The sequence below is a fragment of the Electrona antarctica genome (genome assembly GCF_951216825.1).
Source record: "Electrona antarctica genome assembly, chromosome: 15".
In the NCBI taxonomy this organism is placed as follows: Eukaryota; Metazoa; Chordata; class Actinopteri; order Myctophiformes; family Myctophidae; genus Electrona; species Electrona antarctica.
The window spans coordinates 35,622,169-35,646,082 of record NC_136796.1 but is presented as its reverse complement, the minus strand read 5'-3'; the positions used below and the strand labels follow the sequence as shown (position 1 = coordinate 35,646,082).

At 42.4% G+C, this 23,914-nt stretch overlaps 2 protein-coding genes across 3 annotated transcripts in view; one reads left to right on the top strand and one right to left on the bottom strand.

The window, feature by feature from the left end:
• Nucleotides 1–15,075, bottom strand: part of LOC306938217 (homeobox protein Hox-A10-like) — a 71,890-nt gene extending 56,815 nt beyond the window's left edge. For both annotated transcript variants that reach the window (XM_079522282.1, XM_079522281.1), the window contains exons 1-2: nt 14,874–15,075; nt 3,823–4,016 (exon numbers count right to left, since the gene is read on the bottom strand). The gene's annotated coding sequence lies outside the window, so the exon portion shown is untranslated. The remainder of the gene's footprint in view (nt 1–3,822; nt 4,017–14,873) is intronic.
• On the top strand, nt 6,133–8,860 carry evx1 (even-skipped homeobox 1; the record flags this gene model as incomplete). The annotated part of the gene is made up of 3 exons (XM_079522592.1): nt 6,133–6,517; nt 7,645–7,877; nt 8,315–8,860. The coding sequence occupies 3 exons, from the start codon at nt 6,133–6,135 to the stop codon at nt 8,858–8,860; spliced, it is 1,164 nt and encodes a 387-aa protein (XP_079378718.1).
• Nucleotides 15,076–23,914: the final 8,839 nt, after the last annotated feature.

The window sequence follows — 23,914 nt, the reverse complement described above, 5'->3', positions numbered from 1 at the left end:
ACACATCGAAATGTATTAGATAAGTGGTTATAATCTCCTATAGCTATGTGCTATAGCTAGGAGAATAACCACTATATAGTTAGGTTAATAATAAAACTGTATATTTTTATATAGCTTAGCAACCTTATACTTTTCGGTCATATCATGTTTCTCTGAAAAGCCTATAGCTATATGGAGTGTAAGTAGTAGTATAGCTTCCATTAAATTGTTGTTCCATATTGTTGACTGATTTGTTTATATGACGAATAGAGAGTGTGTTCACACAAGGCTGCATGCATAAGTATACTAGACGCATGGATCTCCATGGCCATAATACATTTTTACTTAATTTAATAAGAAGTGATATTAGACTATACACATGCAGGCACACATTGTATTGGCTACATATAACAAAAATCATCAGCGTTTGTTAACCCTAGTGTTAAAAAAAAAAAAAATCACACAGGTGTGAAGTGAGGGGCAGCGAGATGACAGCCAGTCATCTATACGTTATTCCTAAACAAACATTAAAGTCCATAGACTTGGCTGGCACGAATAAGGCTATACACCATCATTTACCACAAAAATGTAAAATCCATGGCCTATATGGGGGGGGGCTAGCAAATGACCATGCATATTCAAAAATTGTATATATTCTAGGATAGGGTTTAACTATAACAGAAGAGGTCCAATGAAGAAACCAACCAGATGCCATTTCATTCTGCCAGCATTTAGGCTGTTGCGTCTGGTTCTATACAGTACATCTGGTACAGTACGTCTGGTTCTATACAGTACATCTGGTCTGGTTCTATACAGTACATCTGGTCTGGTTCTATACAGTACATCTGGTCTGGTTCTATACAGTACATCTGGTACAGTACGTCTGGTTCTATACAGTACATCTGGTCTGGTTCTATACAGTACATCTGGTCTGGTTCTATACAGTACATCTGGTACAGTACGTCTGGTTCTATACAGTACATCTGGTCTGGTTCTATACAGTACATCTGGTCTGGTTCTATACAGTACATCTGGTCTGGTTCTATACAGTACATCTGGTACAGTACGTCTGGTTCTATACAGTACATCTGGTCTGGTTCTATACAGTACATCTGGTTCTATACAGTACATCTGGTCTGGTTCTATACAGTACATCTGGTCTGGTTCTATACAGTACATCTGGTTCTATACAGTACATCTGGTCTGGTTCTATACAGTACATCTGGTTCTATACAGTACATCTGGTCTGGTTCTATACAGTACATCTGGTCTGGTTCTATACAGTACATCTGGTTCTATACAGTACATCTGGTCTGGTTCTATACAGTACATCTGGTTCTATACAGTACATCTGGTCTGGTTCTATACAGTACATCTGGTCTGGTTCTATACAGTACATCTGGTTCTATACAGTACATCTGGTCTGGTTCTATACAGTACATCTGGTCTGGTTTTATACAGTACATCTGGTCTGGTTCTATACAGTACATCTGGTCTGGTTCTATACAGTACATCTGGTCTGGTGCTATACAGTACATCTGGTCTGGTTCTATACAGTACATCTGGGCCAACCATTCGTCTGGTTCTATACAGTACATCTGGTCTGTTGCGTCTGGTTCTATACAGTACATCTGGGCCAACCATTCGGTTGTGGTTGTTCAGTCTCCAGCAATAATAACCCTCATGCAATGCAATGGTCTCTTATCTCAGACCCCCATGGTCCACAATGGGAATACAATGTAGCCTACCGTAACTTTATACTCTTTGGGCTCAGTATACACAAACTAAACATGCAGTGTATTTGGAGTGACTTTAGGCACAACATTTAAGTCATCAGATGGAAATTATGGACAAGAATGTGGCTGATTTATGCAACTGTTGGTTGAATCAAGCCAGATGTTGGATATCTGAGAAGAGGCACATTATAAACGTTCAATACCGTTAAAGGCATTGTTTGCACAAGCACGTACATTGTGTAATAAACACTGCCATATACGAGAAAAATGTGAAAACACATTACTTTTCATTTTCTGACTCTTTAAAAGGGAATTTAAGTCCAGAAAGTATAGGCTGTTCAGAGGGCAGAGACAGAGGGCAGATTGACTACAGAACAAAGAACCAAAGAAAGAAAGAAGACCGATATTATATTACTATAGCCTAAATGTCCATCACTTCACATATACATCCCATGAGGGTATAGGCAGCAGCAGGCTATAGTGTGTGTGTGTGTGTGTGTGTGTGTGTGTGTGTGTGTGTGTGTGTGTGTGTGTGTGTGTGTGTGTGTGTGTGTGTGTGTGTGTGTGTGTGTGTGTGTGTGTGTGTGTGTGTGTGTGTGTGTGTGTGTGTGTGTGCGTGTGTGCGTGCGTGTGTGCGTGTGTGTGTGTGTGTGTCTTTCTGTCAAGGATCTTGTGTACAGGTACATAAGAGTAAATCGTATTTTTGTTTCTTACAGACAATGCAGTAGCATAGCATGACATTCAAGACAGCAAAGCACCGCAAACAAGAATAGTGTAAAAATACAACATGCATTAGTGACTGCAGGTCTTATTACTGCGGCCAGGTTGATATTGAGAAACTGGAAGAGCTCTGCTACGCCAGAGATCACAGACTGGACCCAACTTATGACGGAAACTGCATCCTTCGAATACTCAATTGCCAGGAGGAACAATGTCAAAGGGAAGTTCCATGAAATATGGGACTACTTTTAATTGTATATTAAAGGATGGTTGCATTAACAATTTGTAATTGGTAATACATTACAGATATAATCACTATTGTCAGCAACAGAATGTGGAGGGGTGTTGTCCATTGGGGTTTTTCTTTTTTGACTGCTAGTTGTGTTTTGTTTGTTTTTCTTGTCTTTCTTTTGTGTAAGACATGTGTATTTTGTATGCTTTATTGTAAAATAAATAAAAAAACTTTGATGAAAAAAAAAAAATAGTGTAAAAATGTAAAAAAATAATAGTGTAAAAATAATAGTAACATATACATGTGCATGTTTTCCCCGTAGTATAGCAAAGTTAGGTAAACTTTTTGTGAACAGTAGGTTGTGTTCCATATAGCCTACCTACAGTATACAACAAAATGTATGTATGTGTATAGAGGGACAAAGAGAGACAGACAGACAGACAGACAGACAGACAGACAGACAGACAGACAGACAGACAGACAGACAGACAGACAGACAGACAGACAGACAGACAGACAGACAGACAGACAGACAGACAGACAGACAGACAGACAGACAGACAGACAGTGTGCAAACACAGCAGCAAGATTTGTGAGCTGCTGTGACAGGAGAAGGATGTCAAATGGAATACAAGCACCTTAAGGAATACACTTCATTGTGTGTATACATTGTTATACCCTACACTGCTTACAGCAAATACAAGTATATGTTATGAGCAACTAACCTTAATTCAATTGCATTTGAATAAATTGCTCCTACTTGTCGCAAATGTTTTTGAGTGAATGCAAAAACATTGAAATACTGCTGTCAACTTTCAAAAGAATAAAGCTAACGTCTCCTGTATGGATGTATAACTATCTCTGCCAGAAAAAATGTGTTAATGTAACACAGAATTGAATTGAGACAGACAGACAGACAGACAGACAGACAGACAGACAGACAGACAGACAGACAGACAGACAGACAGACAGACAGACAGACAGACAGACAGACAGACAGACAGACAGACAGACAGACAGACAGACAGACAGACAGACAGACAGACAGACAGACAGACAGACAGACACAGAGAGAGAGAGAGAGAGAGAGAGAGAGAGAGAGAGAGAGATTTTCCACATGCACACCGGAGAGAGCGCGAAGGAATTTTCACTCACTTCTCTGCTTGCTCAGCTGGGGGAGGGGGTATGCGGTGACTGGGGCGCCGTGCCTCTTTTCAACAGGCGAGGGCGCACAAGGACAGCTGAGAATATTGAGGCTCCGCAGCTGACAGTCCCCTGCGTCACACTCCTCTTTCCACAAGCACGTGACGTCACCCTCACCACTGCCATCCTCACTGTGCGAGCATACCCTGCAGCCAGGCATAAATAAAACTCAGTTAATGTGGAAATACGACAAATGTCCCACTTTGATGATGCTGATGTATACCTGCAAGCATGTGTATGTGATGATGGCATGGCACTACAATTTCTGTGTAAGTGCATATATACATATAGGGCTATCATCACTTTGGAGCTATAATAAACAAGTAGAGCTCTGGCCCCTGGTAACCTATGCGAGCTGATTTCAGTTGGTTTCTTGTTTGCTATGTTTTCTCAAGCCAATACAGCTCCTTTTAATTGAATATGCATAGGCCTATGTATGACATTGAATGAGCTACATAGCTAAAATGACACATGCAGGCCGGCTTGGGGATCCATCCAAAGCACCAAATTAGGCCTATGCCCATCCCATATAGCCTACACAGATCAGATCAAAGTGACACACGTGTTCTTAAAATTCACATTGTGCTTCTGTTAACAGACAATTGTGCAGTGCACGTGCACCCTAAGCACTGAAAATGAGTAACGTTAGTATAGTCTAATATCAAGTTCAAACCCAGGGTTAAAAGCCTTTCTCATTTATTGCTGGTTAGTGGCTTTTTACTGCACGAGAGCACATCCTACATCAAAGAGATCTTCGAAAACGGCCCCCACCCTGAAAGCATGCAAAGAGCCGTCTATCACTGCGCATATATGTCAGGACACTGGCGTCAGTGGTGTGCCAATTGGAATAATGTCATGATTCGTGCCCGTGTTTGCGAAACATAACCCTGACGCGCGTGCGCAAGTCATGTTTCGATTCGATTCCAATCTTTATTTTCTAAATTAACACCAATTAATCTAACCGGGATTTATTATATAGTCAATAGAATTGGATTAGATTCGATTTTTTTTACCGTCCCTATTTTGGGTCATGCTTGATGTCATAAGCGAAAATATACCACATCTAAAAAACGAGCTCAGCTATCAGCATTTATATTCGTCATATATGACGACGTATATCCTATAGTCAGTGGGAAGTGGTTAAAGTCCTGTTGTCTTGTGTTGCTCTTAGACTAATGTCAAATGGTCTGTTATCTTAACTCTGACCACACGATTTGACCTTAGAGTGCTTTGTTTGACACCACTTTAGGGGAGGATGAGAATGATGGGAGGAGCAGAGCAGGACGGGGCCTCTGCTAAAATGGACATGCAACAACGTATACGGTGGCGAAAAAAGCAATAATGTGCCCTGGCATTACACGCTCTCTTTTCTACATGTAGGCTAATCGATGTCAAGTCAAAATATAAGGCTATACAATCTTTGTTATATAAAACGTGCCTTTTATATCGCCATCATTTCCACTCTGCAATATGCCTATAGCCTACACAGTAGCCTTATATGGCTGCAGCCTCAATCCAAATAATGTGCAACTGCAAGCTATATCGTCAATGTGTTTGTTTGTTTTTGTTTTTTTATTTGCTCCCTCGTTTATAGAAAATTATGTGAAAGCCCTTACACCAGCCTCAGAAATATACTATTGCTATTCATGCAGGCCATGTATTTCACAATGCTATACGAAACATATAGCGTATTAGAAACATGTGGGGGAGATTATACCACGTGTTACTATACAATATTACAATATGAACCAATATTGTTAATGTGCACACATTTAAGACATCTATATAGACCAGACAGTGGTCTGCTCTGCTCCATCCTCCCCTCCATGCTGCGTTATGTACTCATGTCCCTTGTTTTCCTATATATCAACCACCCACCACCCACCCTTCATCTCGCCACTGTGATTGCTCCTTCTGTTTATCCACATCCAATCAATGCGTGTCGTCATCAGGGGGTACCATCATGACGACTACACTATTAAGAATGACAGCTCGAGAAGAGAGAGAGAGACAGGGCAAATGGTGATCCCTCCCAGAGCTCGTGCCGCACTCTGGAGCGCTCGCCACTCAGGGTCAGAACGGACTGCATCCCCTCTTGTGTCGCGCGCCTCTCCCCTTTTCCCTTCGACACGAGCCCCCGTCACTAAATCGTCGCCTTGCCCACAGTCGCGGCTCGCGCTCTGCCCGCCGTTACACTCGAGGTTTAGAAGGAGTGCTCGCGTTCGCTCGTGCCGTTCTCATCGCGCGCTCGTTCCGTCGGTGATGGAAAGCAGAAAGGAGATGCTGATGCTCGCGGAGGCAGGTCAGCTTCACCATGGCAAGAACGGCGCCAATTTATCCGAGGCGATCGGAAGCCCCGTGCGGGAACCGCAGCAGGGGAAGGCGGTGCAGAGGAACTGTGTGAGTCCCGGCTCTGCGGCGCCTTACTCCCGGGACAGAAGAGCGGAGGAGGCGGACGAAAGTGCACGTAGGGGCATGTATCCCGATATGAGGCCGGTTGGCGTGTCCAGCGCCCCCACCGAGAGACACCGGTCTGGTCATCATCACCCCCATAAAGACGGCAGCAGTTCAGATACGGAGTCTGATTTCTACGAGGAAATCGATGTCAGCTGCACCCCAGAAAGCATGGATTACCCGACAGCTAAAGGTATAGGCAAAATACTTGAACTCCCATGCTTTTCTTGTTTGCTCGTGTTGCATGAAGTCATATCGACTGTGCTTATAGGCTTGATTGAATGCAACATTGCAGCTGGCTATATGCACTGAGCCAATTATAAATAGGCTACAGGACTGTCTGCATCGGTTTGATGAGGGTCGAATTTCTATATTATAGCCTATATTAATTTCGTTGTACAACATCGGAATCCAATGCGGAATGTCTGATTAAATGCATTTTTGTCTCATTGCAACAAAGCAAAAAATGCTACTTGGAATTGTATTCGCTCTGCACAGCTGTTATGTCAAGTGTGGCTGGATCCATGCTGCGGTGACACCCACACGTTATTACCCAGCCAGCTTTAAAACGAGTCACCTCGGCGCCACTTCCTTAGAGACCCCTCACACAAATCACCCTTTATTTATATTTACTCCTCAAGGAAGAATGTGGGATTTTTTTTATAAGAACCACAGTGAAAAAAGGAAGGGAAAGGGCAACCGCCAGAGGAATTCTTTGGTGGGTTGAGTTGGCAGTACTCGAGGAGCAAAAGGACTGATATAGGCCTATTGATCATAAAATACCATTCTTTAAAAACATGTCATTAAAAAGACATAGCCTCAATCAAGACTAATTCATATTAAGCTAAATAAACATTTGTATCACATTCACATTGTCAATTTCATAACATTAAAGGAATCTAGCCTATAAGGAAATTCCAGCAATAGGCTATGTGCTCACTTCAGATTTATTTTTTCCCCCACGAGAACAATTCTTATTACAATAATAATAAATATATAATAAGATATTACTACTATATTATTACTAATTTGACACTTAACTATTTAACGTTAAATTATGCTACTCAATTTGATTAAAGTCATGTAATGGAAGGTGCCATGGCATTTTATTTTAAAGCAAAACAATATAGCCCATTTTCAATGGGTTATGTTACAAATAAAATGCATAAACGCGTGACCATGTTAACACAACAAAGCCAGCGTGTGTATTGTATATAGCTTCATTTTGTGCTGTCTTGGGATGTCCTCGGTGTGCTTTAATGTCTATAGCTAATACTGTATTCATTATAATAATTCATTAATTCATTTGTCCTATTCCAGGTCTAAGAAGTGATTCCCCAAGCCATCCGAGCGAGAACAATGCAGACAAGTCTGTGCCGGGCCCTCCGGGCTCTCTGTCCTATGCGGCGGACCAGATGCGACGGTACCGGACGGCATTCACGCGGGAGCAGATCGGGCGGCTGGAGAAGGAATTTTATCGGGAGAATTATGTCTCAAGACCGCGGAGATGTGAACTGGCCGCGGCCCTTAACCTGCCTGAGACCACCATCAAAGTAAGATCACTGGATCTTTGAACTATAACAGGGGGAATGTGATATACAGATATAGCATCGACGACGCTATAGCTAGATGATTTTGAGGGTAAATTGCAGCCAGAGGCCTTGTCCTAAATTCATATAGCTACATTCCTATTTCTAAACATTTAAAGCTCTCTACAGCTTGTGGAAATAATATTCCTCATAATTTCCTATTTCGATTTTCCATGACCAAATGAAAAACAATTTATAGGCCTATATATTTTCTAAATTCGCATTTCATTTCAGATGCTGTAAATTTCACAATGTCTCTCAAAGTTCCTCCTTTTGTTGTTGTGCGGTTTCAGAGAGAGAGAGAGAGAGAGAGAGAGAGAGAGAGAGAGAGAGAGAGAGAGAGAGAGAGAGAGAGAGCTTGTGGTGGTTTAATATTTGACCCGGCGTGTCTCCGTTTACAGGTGTGGTTCCAGAACCGCAGGATGAAGGACAAGCGCCAGCGTCTGGCCATGACGTGGCCTCACCCGGCCGACCCCGCCTTCTACACCTACATGATGAGCCACGCCGCCGCCACGGGGAACCTGCCCTACCCCTTCCCGACGCACCTGCCCCTGCCCTACTACTCCCACCTGGGCATGCATGGGGCGGCCACGGTGCCGAGCGCCGCGCCCTTCTCCAACCCGCTGCAGAGGTCCCTGGACAGCTTTCGGATGCTGTCTCATCCCTACCAGAGGCCGGAGCTGCTCTGCGCCTTCAGACACCCGTCGCTGTACACCCCGGGCCCGGCGGCCCACCACGGCCTCGGCCCCGGGGGGAGCCCCTGCTCCTGTCTCGCCTGTCACTCCGCCCAGTCGAATGGCATTTCGACGAGGCCGCCCGGCGCCTCGGACTTCGGTTGCTCCCCCACCAGCAGGACTGAGGCTTTTCTAACGTTCACCCCGTCGGTGCTCAGCAAGTCCTCGCCGGTGACATTAGACCAGAGAGAAGAGGTGCCTCTGACCAGATAAAACGAAGAAGATAGTCACATAGGCTATTAGACTGTATAGCTGGGATGAACATATACACTATACGAGTGGCATACCATAAGCTTTTTGACATATAAGCGTTTAAGCAAATGAAGAAAAATAAAATAAAAAACATTATCGGGACTCCATCATGCAGCATGAGAGACATCTTGCTCCTGTGAAGAGCTAGTAATGTCAGAAGGAACAGTATGAAAGTCACTTCTTGGCACACGTTGTTGTTATGCACCCAAGGAGATGATTAACTTGGGGCAAGATCATTATCCACATCTTCAGCTTTGACGCACAATGGATCTCACTAGGCTACAGTACAGTCCACTGAAAAATAAATCCCCATAATGCCAGCGCAGAACGAGATGGTAAAGGCCTGAAATATGATGACCATGAGATGAAACCAGATTTGATTCATATATAGAAGATTAATATGGTGCAGCCATGCAGGGAGTGCGACATGGGTGGAGTGAGAAGATATACAGAAGAACGTTTAAATCTCTGTGATGGATGGCGTTAACGTTTTATCATTATTTGTAGTCTTCTCTGCGTCCAAATTGACCTACATGTATTGTATGAGAATGATGCCTTCCATCTCTCTCTTTTTTTTAACAAGGGGATTTGTTAACAGACTGCTGCGCCTCATTATAGCCTCCCCTCTCCACCGGGCCCTGACGGGCCTCCTCGGGCCGAAATGTGCAGATGCTGGTGAAAAATTAGTAAATGATGTATATGTACGTACGGATGAATTTTGAGTGTTGAATTAATGATAATGCCGGGCCTTTTCCGCGCCTGGCCGGGAAGGGATCGTTTCTGCCAAACGGTAACAAGGCGCCAGGGGAACGGATTAGCTTGCACGGCTTGACGGGAGAAGAGAGAAAGAAGATGAGGCGACGGGCCTCAGAAGAGGATGGAGAGAGCGGGATTGAGAGAGAGCCTCAGAGAGAGCCTCAGAGAGAGAGAGAGAGAGAGAGAGAGAGAGAGAGAGAGAGAGAGAGAGAGAGAGAGAGAGAGAGAGAGAAAGAGAGGGGGGGGCAGGCAGACATGCAGACAGACAAGACACTGGACAATCACGCAAAGCTTTGGCAAGCTTGCCAGTTATAAACCCCTCTCTTCCACCCATGCAGACCTCCTATACACTTATTCTTAGTTCACTTGTGTGTGTCACTGTGTGTGTGCTCATGAGTTCTAATTTTATAAGTCAAATTAAAGTCAGTTTCCCATGCAGTGTTCATGTCATATTATTCATTTTTTTATTTTTTCTATTTCGCTTTGCACTGCTCTATTGGCATATCTCGTGGAGAGAGCGGATTCACAAGTGACTGATATTTATGCGCTGATTGTTTTATCATTAGGTTTTTCTTTGCTGGATTGTTCTCGACGTCTATTTGCAATAAATAACACTGTCAAATCATCCATGGAGTCTTTTCATTTAAAAAAAGAACCTTTATGATTATATGATATGGGGGGAAAAGCAAGACTATGCCTAAAATATACCAATTTATATCACAGAATTGACATTGATGTCAAAACAACGAAAGTGACAATAAACCTGAAAATATGCATCTCGTTTGCTTCATGTCATTTGCCTTCATACACCTTCATCAAGCACCTGCACCACAGAATGCATGTAGATTCAGTAGGCCTATCACAGAACACAGCTATTTTTGGGAGCACGAGGTTGACCATGAAACCTAGTGGTCCTTAACGCCAATCATATTTTCTCTCCCACTACTTAATAGACACGACAGAATTAGTTGTCTGAAGATACTGAAACCGTGAAAAGATCAATGATACAGCAGCCCCACCAACAATCAGCGAGATCTTAATTGGCCGCGTTTGACTGGCACGCACGCGCCATGCATGCGCAAATTAGAGCTTTCTGGCTTTAATAGGCTGGCTGGGTATAAGGTGCATGCTTGATATACGCTACAGAGAGCAAAAATAGGCAATTTAAAAGCATGTTTAATAGCCTACATTTTCTGAGAATGGATATCCAAAGATGTTATTTCAGTGATTTAAACAAATATAAAGTGAAAGGTATAGGTGTATATATTGTATACAGGCATTTAAGCAACCCAAACCACCTATAACACTGCCTTGCATTAAACGAGCATATTTCGACAGCATGTAATGTAAGGCAGCATCCTTTTATGAATCGAATTATGTGCATTTTCCAGTACAGTGACGAATAAATACATGAGAGAAGCAGAGTTGTCTCATTTAATGACAACAGCACCGCTCTGTGTATAGTTTAGCCTATATATATTCTTATTTATTACCAAATATGCAACGGAGAGAGGTGACAGAACAAAACGTCCTTTTGAGTCAGCGTCGGTGGAGATGCTCACATAGCTTCCTCGCGGGTGCTGCTTGTAGCGACTATAGGTAAAAAGGTTCATCCTAATCAGACAGGCCCCCAATGCACACACCGCTCCTCAGAGACCCCCCCCCCCCCCCACACACACACACACACACACACACACACACCCTCCTTCCGCCCCACACTCGTTTGATTGATGGCCTTATTAACTGGAGTTCTTGTAAGTGTGACCGAGCTGATTAAAATGCATATGTTTGGAATAATACACCGTTTAAGCCACGCGGGTCGGGGTGAAAACTATACGAGGCAGATTTATGTAAGCTATCAGGCAATGTCTTTAGTCTGATATGGATACGGGGGACAAGCAGGAAACTGGTTTTTGGTCTGTGTGCATAATCAAACGATAACATAAAATAAAGATGAACGAATCGGGCCTTGAATGTTAAGCGTGCGTGCATGCAGGCGAACCAAAGTTGTTGTTTTCATTGGGCATTCCCATTATGCGTTATCCTTAACAGGCCAGGGTGTTGGTGTTGAGTTTGATTATAGCAGCCTCAGCAACACCATATGATATTCTTCTAAATTCTCGTCGCACAGTGCCAGAATGATGCATAAAAGTGGGGCAAATTACCCCGCGACGCATATGGATCCTCGGCTCTCTTTCCTTTCTTGCTATACAGCACGAATCCTCAATTGCCTAATCCAACATCAACACGCCATTTAATCGCTGGAAGACTGTGTATGACCGAGCCACACGATATATGATGGCTTCATAGATTGCGCCCATAACAGCAATTACCGCAGCCTTATAAGATCCTATTAGTGAGAATTGGCTCAGGGCTCCCCAGCTCCCCCCAGTCACACAAAGCGTTTTGATAGGGGCGGTGCAGTGCAGCTGTCCACCGGTGTGCAGTGTGTGTGTGTGTGTGTGTGTGTGTGTGTGTGTGTGTGTGTGTGTGTGTGTGTGTGTGTGTGTGTGTGCGCGCGCGCGCGCGCGCGCGCCAATTGGATCCGTGGCTGCTGCTACCGCTGTTTAAATTGTATTACAATCTAATTTACAGGCACTTGTCGTAACGCAGAGCTGGCGAAGGCGTGGACGGACCAATCACGGCGTAATGATGATGAATGGGAGATTAATGCGCATACAAGCAAGACAATTTAAGCCTTCATCTGTTTAAATAGGCTTCCAATATCATTTGGAAACGGAGGTCACGTTAAATCAATCGGGGGGACGCGTGAAAGTCGTTTTCAGTGGCGTCTTTATCAACATTATTTACGGTGCACGGGAGACAGCTATGCGCGCAGCCCGGCCTGAGAAAATGGCCCGGCTGGTAGGCTACGTGGTTATGTGACATACAAGAGCCACAAAAAGGAAGGGAGAATTGCGTTGACTTGATGCTATATGAAGCCTCCTCTTCAATCCTCTTTAGTTTGGTCGTTTAAATCAAGTGCGGTGCGCCACGTTTGCAAGTGGATACATTATTCCTCCTCGAATCCAACCTGAATCGCTTTCATTCAAAAGGGGCTACATGCAGACACACTTGAGTTGTTAACTGGTTAAGGTGAACAGAAATAATCTTTGGCCCCGTTTAGACATAACTTGTGTTTAACCTCTAATGTGGACAGAAAGGACAGACAGTAGTGAACACTGCGTGTAATTTGGAATCTGACTTAATTTAATGGCATTTGTTGCTTTGCACATTTGAACTGAAATTGCTCAAATATACTTGACAAATATTAACCATATAGCATCATGTATGCTGCCAGAGCACGGGGTTGAGTGCCTTCCTTGGTCAAGGACCACAGTCAGGATATTTCAAAGAGATCAGTATAGGTCATTTGTCAGTGCACAAAAAATGCAGCTCGTTCTGTGACTGTAATGTATCATGATCTTTTGTGTATCATGTGTAGTTCCAGTGGTGGAAACTAATGTGCAGTGCAGTGCCGATACTTAATTTTGAGGTAGCCTATTTGTATCCTACTTTACTTGAGTATTTCCAATTTCCAATACTTGTCCTATCTCGGATCCTAATATTGTACTTTTACTCCACTTTAGTTTACTTTGTATTTGGATTATTATTATTACAAAACGTATACATTAAACCTCAGCCCTATATATTCGGTTATTTTTTTCAAAATATGTTTTATACATTTGAAATGGCACAATCTGCATAATGAGCATTTTTTAATACTTTTGTTACTTTAAGTACATTTTGGTGCCAATACTTTTATACTTTCACTCAAGTAGGCTACATGTTGGTTTCCAGACTTTTACTTAAGAGTATTTCCATTTTGCAGTATTGATGCTTTTACTAAAACATTGGAGTTTCCACCACTGATTCGTTCATATTCCTGGATGTGTCAACCCTCCTGACTGCTGTCAGCATGTGTGACATTTCCCAGATATTCAAACTGTCAACCTCGGGGTCCCAACGCCATTCAATATGTGGAGAATCGCGGGGAGAGAAAATATAAACCATAATGATTTGGGGTGAATTGTTGAGGTCTTTTATACGGATTGATGCTTGATTGACGATTGAAGGATGCAGATTTTTTTTAAATTATGAAAAAAGTCTAAGCCGGTTCAAATTCTTGATCATGTAAATATTTTTTTAGTACAAAACAATTGCTAAATATATATGCACAAATTAATTACATTTCTATTCACGGTTGGAATTATTTTCTTCATGCCAAATGTAGTGATTGACTGTCTGAACACATGTATTTAGCATAAAGTTACTTTCTGGTTTATTTTAAAGGTGGATGGAAAGTGTCAAAATTGCATGATGCAAGGCTTTCCCAAAGAGTCAAAGACACATTCATAAGAGCAAGGTGTTTGGGGAATTGGTCATCTCATCTGTCATATAAGGACACATCATTAGAATATATACAGTATAGGGTCATGGCATGCCTTTTTCCCCACATTACTGACATATTTGGGTGCTGCTGAGCATTGTGGAAATACGGAATGGTTCAAAAAAACTGTTAATGATGTTAAAAAATGTTCAATCTTGTTTATATTTTTAAATGTGCTCATTAACATAAAGTATTCCGTTTCCATGCAACGACCTTGGCTTACCCACTTTTCAAAGACCCTGTGGACTGACTGTGGAAGTGTGGAGCCCTGAACAAAATGCGCTGATAGAAAATGTTTTACTTTCCATTCACATTTAAATAGTTATTTTGTATCCAACGTTTACAAACAATGCAAACATAAAACCTTCAGTGTGCACAGTATCGTAAAAGGGGCTTTGTCAATCAATTTCAAAAATGAAAAACGTCTCGAGTCACATTTTATTGATTTTTGTGGTGAGGCTACAATTTTGTTTCTAAGTGGGAGCTTAATGCTCGTTTACGCCATAGATGTCTTCGAAGCCAGGCGGCCAAGCATATCGGTGCAAATGGGAGTGATAGCAGGCCTAGTTAAATGCTTGGTGACGTGACGTCAATACAAATAAACAAAAACAACCAATCAAACACAAACAAAAACATTAAGCTGCTGAAATAAAACTGCGTTCTACGTTCAAGTGGCAGCCAAACACGGTCCTGTTGCTTATTTGGCTGTGGCATAATAGGCTATTAGGCTATATGTGGTTTTGTGTCATATTCATATATAATATGGACATACGACAGGATAACTCATACAGTTCATCTGTGGTGGTGAGAGAGCAGCTGACCACTTACCAAGACTCATTCTTCAATGACAGACATGTGAACCCTCCTTAAACAATGCAGGCTGTCCTGCAGTGTCGGATGCCGGACGGTATCAGATTCATAAAGGTAACATCTTCATCATGAGGTGTTTCCACGGATTTTAAGTTAACTAGAAACGGCATATTTCAAACATTGCGCCTCCAGTCATAGAGGGCTTCCAGTCACCGGTTCATCGCACTTGCGGAAATGGAACATCCGAACATGATTGGAGGGTTTCTGATCAATATAAACTCATTGGCCACACACACACACACACACACAGGCACGATTATAGGCTATTTCAGTCCTCCTTGTCAGTATCTTTTGTCAAAGTAAGCGGCTTGTCAATACAATATTGCTACATTTTCGACTTGATAACGAAAATAAATAAATAAAATGAAATTAATGTATGTATCACTTTTGTGTCTACTTTTTTTGTAGACAAACTATGAATAATTCATGAGCTACGTCATGTTACGGGCGTGGCTGGCCCGGCATTTTCAATGGCAACTGCCATAGGACAAACTTAATTTGATAATAAAAGCCATGGATTCATTGATTGGCATTTACTATAATTCATTCATTAATTTCATCAATCTTATGTTTCTCAGTTTCAGTTTATTTAGGGACAGTGCAAATGAATACATGTTAAAACAAAATGCCAGAATTAGCCGGGGAAATTCTGTAAGAAGGCTTCCAAAAATATATCAAAGCAAAAACAAAACAAGATATAAAGTTTAATATAAAATACATTATAATTTAATATAAGTAGAAGCTATAGTGACCTATAATATTGCAAACTAGGACATAACAGCTGCAAAATTAGAGTTTGATTCTGACATGAACAAAGTGTTTAGTTGTCTGATATATATAGGATTTGGGTCCACTCTCTTTCACCTTTGACAGACCATTGGCTAAGAGTCAAACACCTTTCCGCATGTGCATGGGTGACTTTGCATAGACCAATGCTTACATTTCATTTGAATATCCCCACTTAGGAACTTGTACCTTTTTATTCAGGCCACACAACAATGATAGGCCTAAAGATTAGGAGTGGCTTCAACTGGTTCAGATGTGAATTGACATATATAGTTTCCTCCATGGCATCTTCAAACTGGGAATTGTAAAAGCTAAACTGGTCTACTCCTTTTTATAGGTGTCTTGAGCTGTCTTGAGCTGGCAGAGCACGGATTATAGGAAAAACATTTGTGTTTTAGGACACATCCATTTCTGGGTGTTATATCCTGAATGTGACATTGACTATTCCTTGCCAACACAACTGCCAGAGAAAAAAACGTTGCCATTGTATGTGTCTGCAAACCACTGATACTATGCATCTCAATGTTTCAAGGCAGGCACGCTGTCAGTGTATATAGGGGGTTTGACTGAGTCCTGAGAGGTGCTCCCAAGCGAGTGGCTGCACAGAGAAGCGCAATGTCCAATGCTGCCAACTCAGCGCCTTTGAGTTGCATATAGGCAAAGAATAGCAAATCATACATTCTCAGTTATAATGTCATAATATAGTCGACATACTGTATAGTAGTGAGAGCTGAGCTTCCCTCCCTCAAGGAAAAGGCAAGACAAGCAGTAATCACACAAGGTCACCGGTTCACCTCCCAGCCCCTGTCTGTGTTGAAATGTCCCTGCGTTAGACACTTGACCCCTAGCTGATCCCCCCATGAGTGCTCATCATAACCATCTGAGCAGCCATCAGCTGGGTGAAGCTAAAAACCAAACATGGGACAAAATTGGGTTACACAATGGTCTAAAATCATGACTTCAGTCAGTGACACTTTGCTGAAGTCATCGAGGCAGGTGACTTTATCCGTCTTGAGAACATAGACATAGAAAGCCAGGTAGACGACTCCTTCGGCTCTGGGCCGTATCATTCGGCCCAGGGCCGTGTATCATTGAGAGAAGGCAATATGCCTCTGTGACGTACACGGAAGTCATAGAAGGTGACGTTCGGTATAGGCCAATCAGAGACAATGTAAACGTTACCTAACCCTATAACCCGGAAATATACGTGATGATGTATTGTGATAAGAGCTAAGAAAGATGACACTTCATACGAGTGTGATTTTTATATTGAGAATAGGAATGCTATAGTCAATCTGAAGCAGGCAGTGGGCTTGGCACATAGACAGGGAGTGACAACAAAAACAGACCGTGTCAGCCTAAAGTGTTAATTTGTAAATAAACATCACACCTGTGTGAAGCGAGGGGCGCTCTTATCATCGTACATCATCTCATTCCGGCCAATCACAATTTGCGTCCTCACCTTCATCATCAATGTTTGTGTCATGCAATGTTTGTGTTCACACAAACACTCAAAATTGTCCATTCATTGTCAATGGCATTTCATGTTGTTTGTGTTGGGACAACAATTGGGTTACATACACCAAAAGGTGGACATATAGGAGGGACTAGAGCCCCTCAAAAACAGAACGGTCACCAAGGTTTTGATTGTCAATGACAGCTTATTTCTTCCTTTCTGTCAGTGACTTGGATCACATGCCAGAGGAGCTTGGATAAGTGTCATTTGAATCAGAGTACATGCTTCATATACAGCAGACATGCCGTATACAACAACTGTGTGAAATTATTCATGAGCTGAGAATCATGAGGTGGTGGAACCCAGGTGGTTTTATATGTCTAGAAGCCGGGCACATCACATGACCTTTTACTGAGGGACCCGTCCCAAAATCCATGTAGTGTAAAACATATGATGCACATACTGTATGTACACTATCAATCCATATAGCCATATATCATCAGTGGTGGAAAAAAGTACTCGCATGTTTTACCTAAAGGACCACTTTCAACCTATCTTCAGTAAAATCTTCATATAATAGGTCCTCACTAATAATCATGATAAAATGGTAAAAACTCAGTCTGTTTCTCATAGGAGGGCTGTGGGCAGTTCAGAAACCTGTCCACCAGTGACATCATCAGGCTTTCTAGTCCTTAAAAAAATGGAAGCCATCATTCTCCCGATAATACAAATCTAAACATTTAGAAATATTGTTTCAAAAAAATTCTGCCTAACGATGATATCACTGGTGGACAGGTTTCGGAACTGCCCACAGCCCTCCTATGAGACACAGACTGAGTAGAAAAGATTTATATGAAGATAGGTTGAAAAGTGGTGAAGTGGTCCTTTAAGTGAAAGTATCAATACTGCAATGTAGAACTACTTAGAAACCCTTAGATCTCCATATGGAGCTGACCTGTTCTGACATTCCATGTTGATCCTTCCCCATCCATCCTTCCTCTTCGATGTCTCCCTTTTGACTGATACCTGTCCATTTAAACTCTAGACAGGCCTGCCCCAAAGTTATTAGTGCAGCCGCGCCGGGCAGCCGGCGGAAACTAGAGTTCTCAACAGGCCCGTAAATGAAGGCCCGGCCCCTACCTGGGCCCTCATCAAACCCTGCACACTCAAGACACTGCCCCCGCTGCCACCCTTAGATCCATATATAGAGCTGACCTGTTCTGACATTCCATATGTTGATCTGACCTCATCAAACCCTGTACACTCAAGACACGCTCCATATATGGCCAGTATATGTTGATCTGACCCCCATGCCAAAGCGCCAGCGCTCGCCCAGCAGTCTACTGTCACCCAGGCGGATGCGTGCACGAAGGGTGACCTTCTCACCCTCAGGCGTCTTACTGGTTGTAGTGGAGTAAAAGTACAAATATTGGCTCTGAGATGTAGTGGATAGGTGAGGGCATATATGAAAAAAAGGCACCTTACCCTAAAAAAATTGCAACAGAAGGTTTCTCAACTGTTTTGTGTAGTATTAGGTGTCCTTAATAACATACTAAAAGTTTACCAAAGTTTGACCATGCGAAAGGTGTTATTTTAGCATAATATGCATAATATGCCCATAACATCCTATATAAGGCAAAAAAGTCCAAATTTCATCATTCTTTAAGTAACATGTGACATATGAAACTAGGGTGTTTGCATGATTCTGAATCCATTCCAAGCATTAGTTTTGCACAAAAAACACTCCTTGGGCTAAATTAGGCCATATCCACTTGACCAAATGTGCTGACCTCATCACGTTTGTGTGGCCGTTTTCCTCCCAAGGAGTGTTTTTTGTGCAAAACTAATGCTTGGAATGGATTCAGAATCATGCAAACACCCTAGTTTCATATGTCACATGTTACTTAAAGAATGATGAAATTTGGACTTTTTTGCCTTATATAGGATGTTATGGGCATATTATGCATATTATGCTAAAATAACACCTTTCGCATGGTCAAACTTTGGTAAACTTTTAGTATGTTATTAAGGACACCTAATACTACACAAAACAGTTGAGAAACCTTCTGTTGCAATTTTTTTAGGGTCAAACCATAATTGCACCTGTCTAGGAGTAGAAGTAAAAGTAGGCCTATCGGAAATTGGAAATACTCAAGTAATTGTACAAATGCCTCAAAATTGTACTTCTGCATTTAGCAGATGCTCTTAATCCAGAGCGACTTACATTAAGCAAGAACAAAAACATGGCAATACATCATATACATAAAAAATAGTTATCATGAATCATACGTATAAGCTTAAAGTACTTAACAGTGGAATATCTATATAATGAAACTAATAAACTATATAGTGCTAGGTCTACATAAAATGCTATCTAAGTTACTTTACACCACTGGATATCATGCTAGCGGTGCATTGCCTGAGCCTCTCCTGGCTGTGGGGCTTCCCACACTGTGGCTTGCTATATACAGTACAGTGCTGCATCACTCTCCATCCTCTCGCCGCTTGTAATGAGGCAGAAATCCATATGGAATCTTGTGTTTGAGTGATAATGCTCATAAGGTCCAAGTCCTTTATCGGCCCTCCACTGATAGCCGGAGAAATCAGTTCACTGCAGATCGATGCTGCAAGAGTTTTATTTCACTGGCTGGCTTGGAAGTATAACTGCAAATACACGGACATTGGGACTGGAGGTAGAGTGCGCGTGCATGTGTGTCACGTGTATGTGTGTGTGTGTGTGTGTGTGTGTGTGTGTGTGTGTGTGTGTGTGTGTGTGTGTGTGCGTGTGTGCGTGCGTGGGTGTGAGAGAGAGACGTCTGTGAGTCCGAGGAATATACAGAGCCCCCCAGGGAATGCTTCGTGGACCACTTGGGGATTCGCGGACCACCTGCCTATAATAGCAATTTTTGCCCATCCCAACTTCTCAAGCTCATTCCTTAACAACTCCCTCCCCCAGCCCCAGACTGAGTACACCTCAAAATACATAAATCAATAATATGATCTATTAAACCGCATTATACCCACACTGTACATAATTTGGTGTTCATATTATCGAACGGGTATAAGGACTAGTGGCTACATAATTGTCAAGAAGGAGCTCAGCCAGTGAAGGTCTCCCAAAAGTCTTATTCAGCACTCTGATGATGATCAAGTTGTATAAAATCATTTGATTGTTCAGCCGTTTTCCCCATGACATCTTTTGTTTTGTGGAACAGTTCACGCAGCGCTCCAGATCGTGAGATATTGTTGAAAATGATTTAATAAGCACTCCGCTTTACGACAGAGTGTTATTATTTTACGACCCACTTGGCAGCCAATGGCTTTGTGAGACCGGTCCAATTCTTTCCACACCTCATTTTATTTTACAGCAACGCTGGCTGGCCCGCTTTACTGTTTCGGCAATGGCGGTTGGTGGCTGATGGCGACATGAACATGTTGTACCCTCTCTCTTTCCCAGAGAATCATCGAGCCGACTCCAGGACGGAGACGGAGAGAGAGAGAGAACAGAAACACAAGCTTATTCCCACACTTTTGAATGCCATGCCATGCAGCATGGGGGTCCTGTATATATCAGTGGTTCCCAAAGTGGGGTCCAGGGACCCCCAGGGGTCCTTGAGGGACTTCCAGGGTTTCCCCAGCTAAAAATGATAGTTAGGAACCAAATGGACCCTTATGGGTCTGTAACTCAGAGAGTGTACAAATGGAACCAAATGGTTTTGGTACACCCTCAGAGTTAAATAACTTTGATTTTACAATATACAGTACATTGCAGGGTCCCAGAGATAGAAATGCCATTAAATGGGGGTCCGTCCGTAGCCTAATGCAGGTCAAACCTGGGGTCCTTGACATGAAAATGGTTGAGAATCACTTGCTAGAGCCGTAAAAATCTTCTCTTATGGGGGTCCTTGGCATATATTTTCTAATGGGGGGTCCGTAGGCTAATGAGTATCAATTTGGGGGTCCTTGACATGAAAGAGTTTGAGAACCCCTGCTGTATAGAACGGGAACAGAATGGACAGAATCCTGGATGCACTCAATAGAATTTGACATCATTTGACATCTTCCGTATAATAGCACGATGATGAAAGAAAGCACTGCTTTAATGATACTAGCTATACGGCACATAATCAGGTTTAGTGCAATTACTGAATGTCTGCTTCTACATGGCTGGGTGGGTACACTTCACGAATGGCCGGGCTCATAATTCCTGTTCTATGATATCTTTGTGCACATCCCTGTCTTACTTCGCTATACTGTATATGCACAAGGTATACATGCATGTAGCTTTGTGTGTACTTGTGTCTGTGTATCGTATAGGCCTATAGCTATAGGTGCATGCACAGGTATGCAGATATGGGTGTGTGTGTGTGTGTGTGCGTGTGCGTGTGCGCGTGTGTCTGTGCGTGTGTGTGTGTGTGTGTGTGCATGTGCATGTGCGTGTGTGCGTAAGTGTCCGCTTACTCCTGCCTGCACATAGGACCGTGTCCGTATAGGTGCGGTGGTGTTGGTGATGGAGCACCTCCGTGCCAGGGTGATGTATCCTCATTATGTCCCCGTGGCGTGACCGTCACACCCAGCCCCACTGGACCCTCTCCTGGGGGAGCGGGGTGTCCGGGCTTTCCCTGAGATCCACCCCCTCCTCCTCCGACGACGACTCCCCAATATGCCTCGACCCTTCACACCACACACTCACACAGTCACACACACAGTCACACACACACACACACACACACACCTCATCCCCCACTCGTCCAGCCCGCGGTCAGCCCGGAATCGCTGAGTTGTCCCAACAACACCGTCTGCAACTGCAAGGCTGCTGACCGGTTACTGTGGTTGGGGTGACATGATCAACACTCGCGAAAATGAAACATTCTGTTCCTGTAACAATTTTTACAATCTTAGGCATTCAGCAGACACAACACCAAAGTAAACATCGTGAAATCTAATCAGCAAACAACGGGGTATAAGCGGTCGAGTAAACGGAGTCAAGAAAATGAGTCATTTGCTACAAATTGACTCGTATCATGAAAATATCAACTCTAGCATCGGTCTAAATATCAAAACAACAGACTAATAGCATCTGTGGACAAGCAAACAACTAGCATCCAACTCAATAAGATAGCATATTGTAATTTGTTACAAATGGCTCAGTTTGTTAACAAGGAGGAAGCCCACACAAACAAGGAACATTTTAAATTATTTGATTTATTCTAACATGGCAAAAAACTCAATAGTAACAATGGTAGTGTATGCAGGTGTGTGGATGAGTGTAACATGTTAGTAACATGTGTGGGTGTGCAAACAAAGCATATCTTAACCAACTCAAAACAAAAAGGTTGGAGTGCTCCCAGTGAGCTGCGTTGTGAGAGAGAGTGGGAGACTAGACTGGCCCTGCAGCCTCTTATATAGAGGAAGAACCAGGTGGGCCACATCTCCACTGATGGCACACTCCGCCCTCCAATCATTATCTGAAACACACACACACACACACCATGTTAGTAACCATGACAACCACATCACAATATGTGAAAAAGAAACCGACATTAACATAACTGTAGCACCTATAAATAGACTGAGAAAGAATTAGGTGAGTCTGAAGGTTAGTTTTCAGACTGTCAGGCATGTTATACTCAGTCACCACATAATCCTTAGTTCATACTGCAGTTCTCGCAGACGGTTTATATTGTTTTCTTTTGATTTCCTGTCGACTATTTATCCTGCTTTTGATGCAATTATATTCTTTTTTTTACTATAATAATATTATTATTAATAAGGAAATGTCTGTCTGTCCTACACTGTTCTGCCCGCTTCTTTTAAGCTGTTTATGAGAGTTTGTATGTAAACACCGGACATTCTATCGCGCCAATGGGACGCACACGCATGCTTGCGTGTTGGAATTCTTGCAGGTACTAACTAAGCACAAAGTTACTTTTTTTTTCACTTAATCTTTATTAATGAAAAGACAGACAACAAAAAGACAAAACGAAAAAAGGAGAAAAACAAAAACAAGGCTGCATTATTCATATTACAAGATACGTTCATTGAAATCCTCATACATTATCGCTAGGCTGAAAGAAGAGATCCCACTTTTCCCACTTTTTATAGACTTATCCTCTTGTAGTCTAAGTATGAATGTTAGTTTTTCCATAACATACAGTTCCTCAGTAATGTCCATCCAATGTTCTTTCGTTGGTGGGTCCTGTTGGTACCAGCGTCGTGTGAGAAACTCTCAGGGATATTTCCCAGCAATAAAAAGGAACAAGTCTGAGGTATCTTAAAACACAGAATGGTCTAAACACAAAGTTACTTAAAGGACCACTTCACCACTTTTCAACTTCTCTTCCTATAATTGGTCCTAACTAATGATCATGATAAAATACCACAATTTTTTCTGTGTCTCATAGGAGGGCTGTGGGCAGTTCAGAAACCCGTCCACCAGTGACATCATCAATGGTGAATCCAAGCTAATAGAAACGGCAGGCTTTCTTTTCCTGAAAAGTTGCAATGCAAAAGTTGAAGCCATCGTTCTCACGATAATAAAAATCTAAATATATTTTAAAACAAATCTTGTTTAAAAAAAAAAATCTGCCTAATGATGATGTCACTGGTGGACGGGTGTCCGAACTGCCCAAAGCCCTCCTATGAGACACAGACTGAGTAGGAAAAAATGGTGGTATTTTATCATGAACATTAGTGAGGACCAATTATATGAAGAGATGTTGAAAAGTGGTGAAGTGGTCCTTTAAGGCCTATTCAT